Below are 12,928 nucleotides of genomic sequence, written 5' to 3'. Positions count from 1 at the left end.
ACGATTAATTATTAAAATGTACCCCCCCCCCCACATTTTCCAATGTAAGGTGTGGATCACCCTTATTTTCTAGAAGGTAATTGGAGATGGTGATTGGCAACTTAAGGTCGCTAGCATTGAAACATCGGAGCGGACATTGACTTGAAGTAAGCTGACGAATAGCTCGTCTCTCTCTTCCTCTACTGCGCCGACAAATCAAAAAGACCACCAAAGATGGGTTTAAAAAAAATGAATATGCAAAATCTTTCCAATTTATGCGATATAACCACGACCACGCTAGGAGTTTATGAAGTTGATCGTCAGTAATGCAAAGCAAGGAAGAACTCTTCAAAATGTCCTTTGAATATCTGAGAAAAGACGTGAGTTGCTCTAGATGTTACCTGGTACGAGTATGTCCAGCGACGAACCGAATTTGATTAGAACTGTGCACTTCTAGCTCCCTAAGAATAATTCAAGAAGAAAGCAACTACAAGTGTACTTTAACGATAAGTCAATACTTACAAAAAAAAGAAAATGAGATTTGGTAAGTATATTTTAAAGTTTCTTTTACCACTAAGATATTAAACATTGTGGTCTAGTAATTGAATAATTAACCCAGAATCCTAGGATAATTCGGTTTACAGCAAAAACGGATCTATCTCTTGCGTTTCGCATTTTTCGCTAGTAGGTTAATTTTTGATAAAAGATAACTGGAGTTAACCCAACAGTTTAGAATCCTGTACGGCATTAACAGGTCTGCCAGTGGTCTATTGCTCTGAAGAGTTATTAGAGTGTATATACCTAATATACTTTGCATGTTATATGAAATAGTATTGGCTATTATCAAAATCAGAATCCAAGCCAATCTTTGTACTGTACCGGTCTATTCTTTAAAAGAAGCGTATGATACATGCTTGGATCTTATTCTGTAGAATCCATCGAGGAGTCCATATTTAATAACAGATAAGTGCAAGGATTAACGTAAAAATAAATAAGAACTAATGTTGACATGATAATTGTTTCGACAACACCGTGTCTTTATCAAATCAAAACATTTGATAAAGACATGGTGTTGTCGAAACAATTGTCATGTCATAATATATAATTTCGTGAAAATCTGAACTTTTAGTTCTTATTTATTTTGATAAATCGATTTTCATCAAGTAAAAGCCACCTCAGTTCAACGATTAACGTGAATATAAATCACATTTTCTTGAAGGCAATTCGAGATGATGATTGGCAACTTAAGGTCGCTGGCACCGAAGTCTCGTGACACACATTGATAGATAAGTTCGACTTTGGTTAAATGATATTTTTCCGCCTTGAAGTAACAAATAGGAATAAATTGTCAAGTCAAAAAGACTTGCAAAGGTCGGATCTTAGAACAAGAAAAAGTCAATATGCATAATATTTTGAAAGCAAGGAGAGACTCCTCAGAATGTGGGAAAAGACCTAAGTTACTCCAGCTGTCATGTGACACGAGTATATTCACCGACAAAAAAGCCTGATTTGTGTTTTCTTCTAGGTCCCTGCTAGCAAAGCAAAAAAAAAAACGCCTGCCGAAACGAAAACGCGGGCTGATTTATTTTTAATAATGGCAGACGGTCGCGGAGAAGGCGCACGGGGAAGAGACAGAGACGGAGAGAGAAGGGATCACGCATGAGCGGACATCCTTAGGGTAAATAAATAAAGCGGTTATTACAGTCGGCCGGATTTCAAGCGCTCACGCGGCAAAACGGGCCAGAGTCACTCCTGTATCGGAACGGCATAGGGAGAGAGAGTAATTTGAGATAATTTCACATCGTTGGGCAGACGCGACGGCCGAAACTGAAGGGTAGATAGGTATACGAGGGAAGGGACAAGGTATAGCGTTCGTCATAAAACACGCCCCGTCCCGCGGGGTGGAGGGAGGGGATTTTTTCGGGATTTGAAGGGCGGAAAATGAAAACGCGTATCTCTGCAACGCACCGTATGTCATGGCGAGACGGAATTTCCGGGTTCTTACGGGACGAAGAGATTTCGTTTTCGGACGGAGCCGCCGCGCCAAACAATTCGCGCGGTTGTCAATATTATTCCGATTAATTTATCTGGCGGTTTATGGCTGTTTCGGCCCGAGGGTCCATAAAAACGGACGTAAAAATGGAATAAATCAATTATTAGCAAATAGAACAAAACGCCAGATAAATATATCGGGCCGTATATTCTCGTATTATATTTTCATCGTTTATTGCCGACGGCGCAATAAAATGTCATTTTATGTCCCAGTTCGCGCGGTTTTTCCAATAATTACGACCCTCTGTCATCACCCCCCCCCCCCCCCCACCCAGGGCTCAATGCATCTAATAAATCAACCGCCGGCAAGAGCCAGGACTCTTTGGTCGGCAACAGGCAGCTTGGATAGAGCCGCTCTCAAGAAGAAAGAGGTCGCTAGTTCTGTGATATGTCGCGTATTTATCTCACGAGAATGCTCGCTATCTTTTGGGACTACCAATTTTGAAAATAATAATCGCACATACTTCTCCGAAAAAGATCGATATCTCTCAGGACTATCAAATATATAATAATTTTGCTCACACAATAAAATGCTAATGACCAACAATGCAAGCGCCGAAAGCCTAGCTTGGTTATTTATCACGATTCTCAGAGTGTCTGTGACCTTTTGGAACTCGGCAAGATGATTGTGTCACACATATTGCTTCCTTACACTTTGCAATCAAAGCAACGTCGACGGAGTAATCGAAACTGATAAATCACTACATCACAATCTGCAAAGATCATTTCTAAATTGTAGTAAGAAATTTCTCTTTTATATGTACCAAGTCGATCCTTTAAATCATAAAATAATTATATTTTGTGGTGCTTTTGAAGATATCTATTGCGTTGAGGAAGGTCTGCCAACACCAAACTGGCTGACAACACTAGTAGCGTCTTTTCATATGTAATATTTAAGGGGTCTTTTAATTCGTAGACAACGAATATTTTCTTGAGACTTTCCACGGAAATCAAACTGTCTGATGACACTTCAACGTAAGCGGAACTATCTATTTAAAAAGCACTTTCTTGACTCGGTTTTATTACGCTTTTTACCGCTGTGCATTTGCTCAAAAAGCTGTAAAAATTTTCTGTGAGAGTCATCAGCAGGCAGTCAATATTAACAAGCATTGATACGTCGGGTGGTAAAAATGAAAAAAATCCAGTTCCACATTAGGCGATGGTTTATTGCGACCGGTTTTTTGCGAGCTCAAAATTTTAATTACAAATGTTTAACGTTATTGCCGCATTGTTCTCAGCAATCCGTTTCCATTTTTTGCCGATGCGTACAACTTATGGCTTACATTTTATTCGCGATATGCATTATTTATGGGAGGTCGGGGAGAGTGCCACAGGATATCGCAGATTTCTATAAATTTGCGTTGCGCACTGTCAAAGACCATTCAAAAATGTAGGCCTAATGCTACAATAATTTTTATACTATGCTCACATTCCTTCATCTTCATCGTGCTGGGTTTTGCCGACAATTATGGAAGTTACCTGCCGGTGCCAGTTAAACTAGGATTTCTGTTTTGCGTACCAGACGGCTGTGATAGCTTGCGTTATCCATGAAAATAGCACTGTTATTGCGAATATTTTTTAAAAGATCGTTTTGAAACCAATTTTCAAAAAGTTCGTCACTTGTATCCTCAGGATAATCTAGCTGGAATCCTTAATATTCTTTGCTGAAAACAGCAAACAGTTTAGGACATATCTGTGTTCTGACACACCGCGTATTATGTTGATGCGTTTTCCTTTACTTAGAGGTGCTTTCGTCTGACAGTTTTGAGTGGAATCGACCTATCCTTTGGATACAGTGTCGTGTATCTTTTAATTTCTTGAAGGTCAGTAAATCTCTAAATGTGATTGCGTTACTACTTGCCGTTTGTCTATTTTACAAAGGACTCTATAGAGGGTGGCACGGCTAATATTTACATAGGTTTCATCTTCTTCTAGCTTCTTTTTTCAGTTTATCCAAGGTAGAAACAAATTTGCTTTGATAAAAACAATATATTTTCCTACTTATTAGGTCCTGATCACTATTGTCCATACGGCGAGTTTCAAAATCACTACGTTTATTCTCTTTCTTCAATTCTCCACTATCAATAATATTCCTTATCTACGATATTGGCGATTTTGTAATTAGACAGGTTTCTTTGAATGCTGGTTGTTGATTAAAGTTTCATACACATTTTTCTCAACCTGTTTTGCATGCGACAAATGATTTAAACGCGATATTGTTATATTCTCGTAAAATGACTTTTTTGAAACGCACAGTAAAAACGATTATTCAACACTGCCACAAATGGTCAACACTCAATAAATATACCAGAAAGAAATAAATATACCTGCCCCCTTGCTTTGTCACTCAAATAAGAATAAATTTGTTGTTAATGGCTTTACCCATTAACAATAAGTAATATAATCGTTAAAGTTTTATTGAGGAGGGTCCATCGAAAGTCAGCACGATGAAGATTGAGACAAACTATACTTAAATATCTTTTGAAGTCAGAAATCCAGCGTTTGCTTGAAAATTTCTTGTTTTTACTTCTCACAAGAATGCTTCCATATTCTTCTGTGATAAACCATATTAAATAGTTCTTATTTATTCTTTCTTTACGTCTCTAATCAGGTGTCATCAGCAAAAGATTCTGAATAAGGTGCTGAGATCAACTATAATCTACTGAACAACATCCGACAGTCCAAAGAAATCTTCAAGGTCGTGGACATTGTCATCGAAACAATAGTTTTCATAGCATCACTAATTAACTAATGGAGGAACGTCCTAAAACAATAGCGCGTCCAAACTATTAGAAGTAGTTATTTAGCACTATTTTTAGTTCACTTCTCACCTAGCACCACAAGTTTTTATTTATCCATATATTTCATATAACGAGTCAATGCAAATTCTTGAAAACATTTTCAAGTGTTTTATTTCCTCTTAAACGTTAACTCCTGAAGACTAATCATAGGAACCCAATAACGAATTCTGAACGACGGGTGTTCTACTTGTTTTTTCTATGGCGCGAGCATAACCTCAATCCGTCGCGGTTGCACTGATTTTGATGACGTAACGTGGGTGTAACAAAATCTCGCGTACGTACATGAAACGGGTGCCAAGGCGAAAAACGACACTGACGAAGTTAACCTTGCGTATTGCTGCGAAGGAAATACTGTCGAGCGAAAACGCGCCGATATATAGTGTAAATAATGGGCATTTTTAAAATGCTTCGAGCGTCGGCCCCATTAGGACCGATTCGATTGCCAGTCGTGTATAAATTAACGGACCCGCGATGGTAATAATAGGTTTCGAAACGTCGACAAAAAATGCGAGAAAAACGATCGTAAATTTTCGCGGTTCTATTTTCTGCGACGGCCGCCTAGTTCGGGCCTTGCACTGCAGATGCCCAAAACAGAACAGAAGATTCGTCAGACTTAATAATATAACCTTCAATTTGTGACAAAATTGGCCGAAAGATCCTAACAGTCGTGGCCAATAAAATTAAAAAGAAGGAGAACATTTAATTAATGACCCCAGGTGCCTCAACGAGTCTCGGGTTCGATTTCCAAATACTCTAAGAAAAAAAGCGTTTATAAAAATTTGAATAATGTTGAAAATATCGTTGTATGCTGTTGAATTGTCGAATGTTGCATTTTTGCATCATTTTTTCAAATAGGTGGTGAAGTTAGATAACATGGTTCCATTTTTTTTTTATCTATTTTCAAAAAACTCGTTCCATTTTACACCGCTAAAATGTGGCTCCTATCGCGTTCATTTTGCTTTTGTTTTTAAAATTCGCTTTTATTTTCCTGAAGAATTATTCTATAGTAATCTTTAATCTGCTTGTTTCTTTTAGGTTTGTGCACTCTTATTTTTTCCAGTTTCAATTTCAGCTGCATTCTGATTTAAGACTTATAAACATACGTTGTATTTGTTTGTGGTTAAAAAAAAATAATCTATCAAATTGGTGGGGTCAATTTGCGGTCAACATCAAAAATTTTAAGTTCAATTAAATCCAAATTGTAACATAAATTCACATCAAACCATGAAACGCCAATACCCAAATTGTCGACTAAACTGATCTGTTTGATATAAATAAAAATAAATAAAAATTTGACACTTTACAGCTTGAAAACCACACTTCTTACCTTCAAACCACTTGAGAAATGAGCCTTTGAGATACTGGATACTTATTAAATAACACCCAGTACATTAACACGGATGAAGAATGTAAAACGGAAATTTAGTAGACACACATTTTAATAGTTATAATGAAAACCTCAACTTCTTTGAAGAATCGTAGAGCTTATTGCAATTTAGTATTTCTGGATTTTTTTTGCAACAAGCTTTCTCCGTATCTACAGATCCTAGTCAATCTATTCTTCGCCTTACTGCTATCACAGAAAGAAGGCATCAATTTTCTAAGGTCCCGATGGATCAAACATTAACAAAGCAGCACATTAGTAAAACACTTTTTAAATTTTATTAGAGTATCGGACAGAGATTAGAAGAGAAGATACTCAAAAAGTTATTATTATAGGTCAGTTTTTCACAATCAACTTGAAACAATGGTATGCAGAACTCTCATAGACTTTGAGTTTTACAGCTTAACTAAAACTCTGGCAATGTGAGAATTTTTAATTACGGTAGTTATGAATAAAATTTAAACATAATATTGTTTTTAGCACTGCTTGTAAAAAATTGTAATTCGTTTTGTATATTTATGTATGTAAATCTTTTATCCTGATGTATTGACAAAACCACGAATTCATATTCTATAATTATCAGATGCACTCGTACTTATAGTGCTCGGTGCTTTAAGGCCTTTTAAACGGCACTTGGGATTATGTTTTTCCTTTCAATGTAAATAATTGTTCCATTATTTTTCCTGGTGACAAATAACTAGTTCTGTTATGTCTTTTTTTCTTTCCTTTGTATGTTGCTCTTGAACAGCTGCGTTTATCTGGAGGAAAGACTTGTTTGTAAATGAATGAATAAATATTGGAGTTCACTTTTTTTTTAATTATACTAAATGAAGGACGCAACAAACAGTTGCTTTTGGGTACAACTTGGACACTAAATTTACTGGGCGCATGCCTACCCGTAGATATTGAAAACGTCATCAAAAACAGTTCAACCTATACAATTTTCCGTGGCACGTCGAACAACACTCAAAAGACAGGCCTAAACAAGCCGTTCGTAAATGGCGGTGGTCGTTTCTCTTGTGTCAACTTAGTCACGGCCAGGTAAATCCGCTTAATGCGTTTTCAAACAGACCCGGTTCACACCCCGACTTTTTGTGCGTTTAATAAGCCTTAATCAAACTATGAAAGGTATACTTTACGCTCGACCGCATGGATCTCCGCCAGAAACGGCAGTAAAATCCCAATCGGAGTGACAAAAGCCCGGGGGATCCGCATATATGGCCTTTTTTTTTCGTAAGTGAGTATTACGGATCGTAGACGATCATGGCCCTTATCCAGTAGCGGCAAAACGGCGAACAGCCCCGGGGGGTATTAAGTTTAACTCGGCAGATGGTAGCGACCCTCCCTTTCGGGGTGTTAGTGACGCCGAATTTCACCCATCAAAATAAATATTAAATCGTTATAAATCAGAAAAAGAGAGAGTCCCTGCCCCCCACCGCCGCCGGTTTATTTACGCGAGGGGTTGATTTTAGGCAGTAGCGCGACGTTTTTGTTTTCGATAAAACGAAGTTATAAACAGCTGAAAAATTCTGGTTTAGCAGGAATACATTGAGACAGCAGTGAAGAAGCATAACACTTGGTTTTACAGCCGAATCGGGAAGGTCCTCAAAAACTTACCCGACAGCTCTAAAATTCCAGAAAGTAAATTTGCAAGATAACTGTTGAGTCATCTAAACCTCTTGCAAACTGCAAAACCTTTAGGATTTTTTGTTTCGGCAAGAATCCAGCAGTGCTCTAAAAGTGCTGTGCAGCTGCAGAATGAATCCTCAAGCAGGCGAAGTTTCAATAATCACTATCTCACCGCGTTAGAAACTAAACTATTGGAAACCAAACGAAAGGAAAAGTGTTCTTGGTTAACTTGGTTTTGTGAAAATAGTACGATTAAAATTAAAAAATTAAAATTAAAATTAAAAGGACAAATGTCACCGGAAGTATTTGTAGGCAATATGGATGTGCTCGCATTATTATCAAATGTTAACCTGTTCTGAATAATAAATCAGGATATATAATTTCGTGACCTTCCCGCCAGTTACCAGCCGCACAAGCAGAAAAGTTCTTCATGTCATATTAGTTATGTCTTTTGCTAGATCTATCTATCTAAGCAATCTCTCTCTCTGTCGTGTGCGATTTGAATCCATCTATGGTCTTCTCTGATTTCCGCTTACAATTCCACCGACTTTGGAACATAATTATCTGATTCCATCGGTCATCTGTTTGTCTCAGGTCCAGCGAATTTCCCTCTGAGTTTTGCTACTTGCATGAAGACATCTCGCATTTTTGGTTTGCTACGGTTCCAACTTTTCCTTTTCCTTTCGTTTTTCCATATTTTCCCTTGTAAATGTCCAGGTTTGAGAGCCATAATTGAGGACAGGGGGTTTACACTGACCGAACACTCTCGGTTTTAAGTATTGGGGTACTTCTGATGTTTTATAATTTAAGAAGGATGTTCAAATGATGGTCTGATTTCCTTTATTTAATTTTATTGTTGGTCCTGAACATGACTTATTCTATATTTGTTGGTGCTTCTGCAATTTTTAGTTTTTTTTTTTGTTGGTTGGTCATGGTTTGCGTTTTATTGTAATTCATCTAATTGCCAAAGTATTCCAATGTAGTTTTGCCTAATTACTCGACTTATTAGGTCAGTATGTCTATAGTCTATTCTGTCATTTTGTGTGTTTTGTCATGTATATTCGTTGTCCTTTTTAATTAATATTTTTGTCGTTAGCAGGTGGATAGTTTTGGTTAACAAAACCTAACTTGGATGTTAATCTATTTTATTTTAATTTACTAGACATTAATTATTATTTTTCGACAAGCCAATATTTACCGATGTATTCTATTTACAGAATTTTAGAGTTAGACAGGACGTACTTTTTTTGTTACGCTTGAGGGCCTGGAATAAAGAATGAACTTGACTGGTTTACCATCAATCATAGTTTTCACTTTCAGTGATTATCGCTGAAATATTCCTGTTTCTTGTGCTTATATGGCTTACTTACTTGTAAGGTTGACAAGTTAAAATATGTGTAACTTTTTCTTGCCGCAGCAAACCATTTTTTCTTCAGCATTAAAATTTGCCGAAGACTAAGGATCTTTTAATTATTATTTAAGGGTCGCTAGGGCTTCTGACAAAATCTATTGATTTTCATAAAATCTGAAAAATAGTGAAATAGTGGAATTAGGAAATGCCGTCAAGGTTTGGGAATTGTTTGAAACTGGTAGGAATTAACCAATCGACCCTATGGGTGTCAGAAAATAATAATCTCGCTTCTTGTACCACCACCAGTTTAAGTGAAAAGGGCGATATCTAATTTAGTCTGTGTGTGTGCGCATTGTGACGAACAAGTGAACTTTCCTGTGTGGTCCGCGATCCGGACAATAATTATAACCAATTAACTGCAAACAATCATTGCAGTATGCGTTATTTCGCTTTTATTCGATAAGTGATTTCTGAAAGGCTCTTGTGTGCGCGAAACGGCGATACACTTATTTAATCGTGGAACACCCAAGTTGAGCCAGATAAGGCGAAAGAGATAAAATATTTTTAACTAAGCGATGTGTTCAAAAACAGAGCAAGATAATCGAAAAGATACCGACATGGAGGTTTACGTTTAAAATTGTTTTCCAAGCAATATTAAATAAGCCTAAACGCCCTTGCTTCTGTTGTATAGGAAAAAAGAGATAGGCCGATACTTCTGGTTGACAGTAGGAAAACCACGTGGTATTTCGCTAGTAATTCGGTTGAAACATACAATTAGAGATAATGCTAAAACTTAAACAAACTCGATTACCTGGTTATAATTGGTGCATTTATTAATCAATCCTTAGATTAGATAAGACCGCTGGCATTTTGTTTATCGAATTTCGGACAAGTCTGGGATTATATGGAGAATGTATACAAAAACAAACAACAATTTGGTTAGTTAATAGATTTTAGTCGACACTGATGTTGGTTAATTTTGGTTGTTAATTTGGTGGAGTGTGAATACTCCGTTATATTGATCAATGTGACCGGATCGGGAAAATTGTTACATTTCTTTTGGTAGATTTTTTTTTAGATTTTCGAACTTATTTATGAAGCGTACCAATAAACAAAGGTCTTAATTTAGGTTAATATATCCTCAAAAATATCAATTTTTGAGCAACAAAATGCTGCGAAAAATAATTAATTGAATTAAGAATAAAGTGTTTTGGTGTATTGCAATTCTTCCTTGATACCAACATAAGTTCATCAAATGTTCAAAACCACCCATAAAAGCAGTGCACTACCTGAGCTAAGCACTTAAAGGTAAAACGAGAAGAAGCTCGAGAAAAAGACCAGCTGACTTAGGGCGGGTAAAGCAAACTGATATGACACAAATTTACACCTTTTCGAATTCAGTTTCTTATGAGACTTAGGAGTAGGAGGATTATGAGGTATCATCCCAATCCAATTAAAATCAATCTTAACAAATATACTAAATCTTTAATCGATCAATGGCTTTATTTGTTTAAGGACTTATCGCAACAACTGACAACAAACTTTAAAAGTTCTATGAAACCAATAAAAATTTACAGGGATGTCGCTTTTTTCAAAGCTTATCTACTAAAGCGTAAGTAAAATTGATTTCGAAAACACTCAAAGAGCTAGGCGATAGCACCGAAATTACTGGCAGTTGGAAGATATTGCTGTGGTGTTTGTTTATCTTCAGTGAAACCTAATTTGAATACTTACAAAAAATTTGTTAGGCTACCGCACAATACGGGTAAAGCGCCCAGGGAGAATTAACTTAGCTTTTTATAAACATCTTGCTAATTCGATTATCATCAAAGTAGTAGTGACTTCAAAATTATTAAAACACCTAGCAATAGCAAGGCATACTGGCGGTAAGACCCCTAATAAAAAAAGAAAGCGAAGCCCAATGTTCACTGAAGGCATACATCAGACAAACATCGATAAATCGATCTGAATTGCAAGTCTTACTAGATACTACCAAGAAAATTATACTCAATTCAACGTTATATCAATATCTGGCTAATTCAATTATCACCAATGTCGGAATGACATTTATCAAAGTAGGAGTAGTAGGAGTAGCTAGCAATAGCAAGGAGAGTTGTTTGCTGTGCTGTTTAGCTCTGTCATCTGCTATAGTAATCGATCAACTTTTCGATAACGTCTGCTTTTAATTTTTGAAGAAAGTGAACTCCCAGTAAAAGAAGGCAAGCACAATTTTCACTTTAATCGTACACTAGCAACAAGCTTTAAATTTTCTATGAATGCAATGAAAACTTATCATATAAACTTTGGTAAAGCGATCAGAATTGCAAGTCCTATTATATACAATTAAAACAAATCAAAACTGGCAGAATTCAAAACATAGAGCTAAGCGACAGCTCGTTGTTCGCTGTGCTGTTTAACCCTGTCATATGCTATAGCAATCGATCAATTTCCGATAATGTCTGCTTCTAATTCTTGAAGAAAAGGCGACCGACCACACTAGCAACAAACTTTAAATTTTCTATGAATGCAATGAATACTTATCGAATTTAAAACTAGCAGAATTCGAAATTGCGTGCTGTACTGTTTAACCCTGTCATCTGTTATAACAATCGATCAATTGGCGATAATGACTGCTTTTAATTTGTGAAGAAAACGGAGTCCCAGTAAAAGAGCTGGGCGATAGCACGTTGTTTGCTGTGCTGTTTAACCCTGTCATCTGGAATAAGCAATAATCAATTGTCAATAGCGTCCAAGTCTTATTTCTGATGGAAAAGGCGAAGGAACGAGGCGAGGTAACGGTTGGGTTTAAAAACCGCAATTTTCCCTGAGGATGTACCTGAGTATTCGGCGATGTTCGGAATCCAAACTGGGACATAGTGTCCCAGTCGCGGTGCTCTCTCACTGTCTAGCGTCGCCCGACAGCATGGCAACCGGGGGCGCTTCCCCGCGGGACAAACTCAAAACAATCCGCGCACTTTCCCGGGTAGTCTCGCACCAACACTGAAACCGGGCACCACCACCCCGCAAGTCCACACGTGGTTGAACAACTACTATGTACCACACCGGTCGCGTTTTCAAAAATCCGGTAGCAGCGCGGTATGAGGCGCAGGTGATAATAATAATTTGACGGCTGCCGAGTTCTTTCTGACCGCCGATTTTTGCGACTCTTCCCGATGGGTGGAGCCTCGGGCGCGGGTCAGGGGGGGAGGCACGACGAAAGGGGGACCACTCTCTCTCTGCGGTCTCTTCTACAGTGGAGTCGTTCGTCCTCTTTTTGCCGCCGGTCGGTACGCGACTACCGATGTCGAGAGGAATTCTTTTAACTCGAACGACAAATTGTCGTTTACACACAAGCGCAGTAGTAGTAGTATCGGAGGGAAAAAAAGGAACCGTCTCCCCGCCGCAGTCGACGCGCGAGACTACCGCATTTTTGCGTTGGCCGCGCCGCGCCGCCTCCCCTCCCCACACGAATCGATCATCCACCACCACAAAAATCTGCGCCCTACTTCTTTCGCCGCGGCAGGGGCAGGCGGGCGTTTTTTCCATCCCCACCCCGGGCGACGGGACGATTGATGAAGTGCGTAGCCCGCCTCGGACCGCCCATTCGTCTCGCCCAATCGGCGGGGTGGGGAGCCGGCGACGTGACGTATTGTGACGGCACACACACGGACGACGCGGGCTGTAGTGGGCGCGCGCCCGCGGCGGGGGTTTTTTCGCGACTGAGGTTCGCGC

General features: G+C 38.4%; 1 protein-coding gene across 2 annotated transcripts in view; it reads right to left on the bottom strand.

Moving 5' to 3' along the window:
- LOC132707695 (homeobox protein caupolican) overlaps window positions 1-12,587 on the bottom strand; it is a 49,972-nt gene extending 37,385 nt beyond the window's left edge. For both annotated transcript variants that reach the window (XM_060679618.1, XM_060679619.1), the window contains exon 1: window positions 12,033-12,587. In XM_060679618.1, the coding sequence (XP_060535601.1) occupies window positions 12,033-12,071 (39 nt within the window). In that variant the 5' untranslated portion in view covers window positions 12,072-12,587. The remainder of the gene's footprint in view (window positions 1-12,032) is intronic.
- Window positions 12,588-12,928: the final 341 nt, after the last annotated feature.

Source organism: Cylas formicarius, unplaced genomic scaffold, assembly GCF_029955315.1.
Source record: "Cylas formicarius isolate icCylForm1 unplaced genomic scaffold, icCylForm1.1 PGA_scaffold_9__14_contigs__length_23061073, whole genome shotgun sequence".
Lineage (NCBI taxonomy): Eukaryota > Metazoa > Arthropoda > Insecta > Coleoptera > Brentidae > Cylas > Cylas formicarius.
Note: the sequence above shows the minus strand (reverse complement) of the source record. Positions and strands in the feature narration are given on the sequence as shown.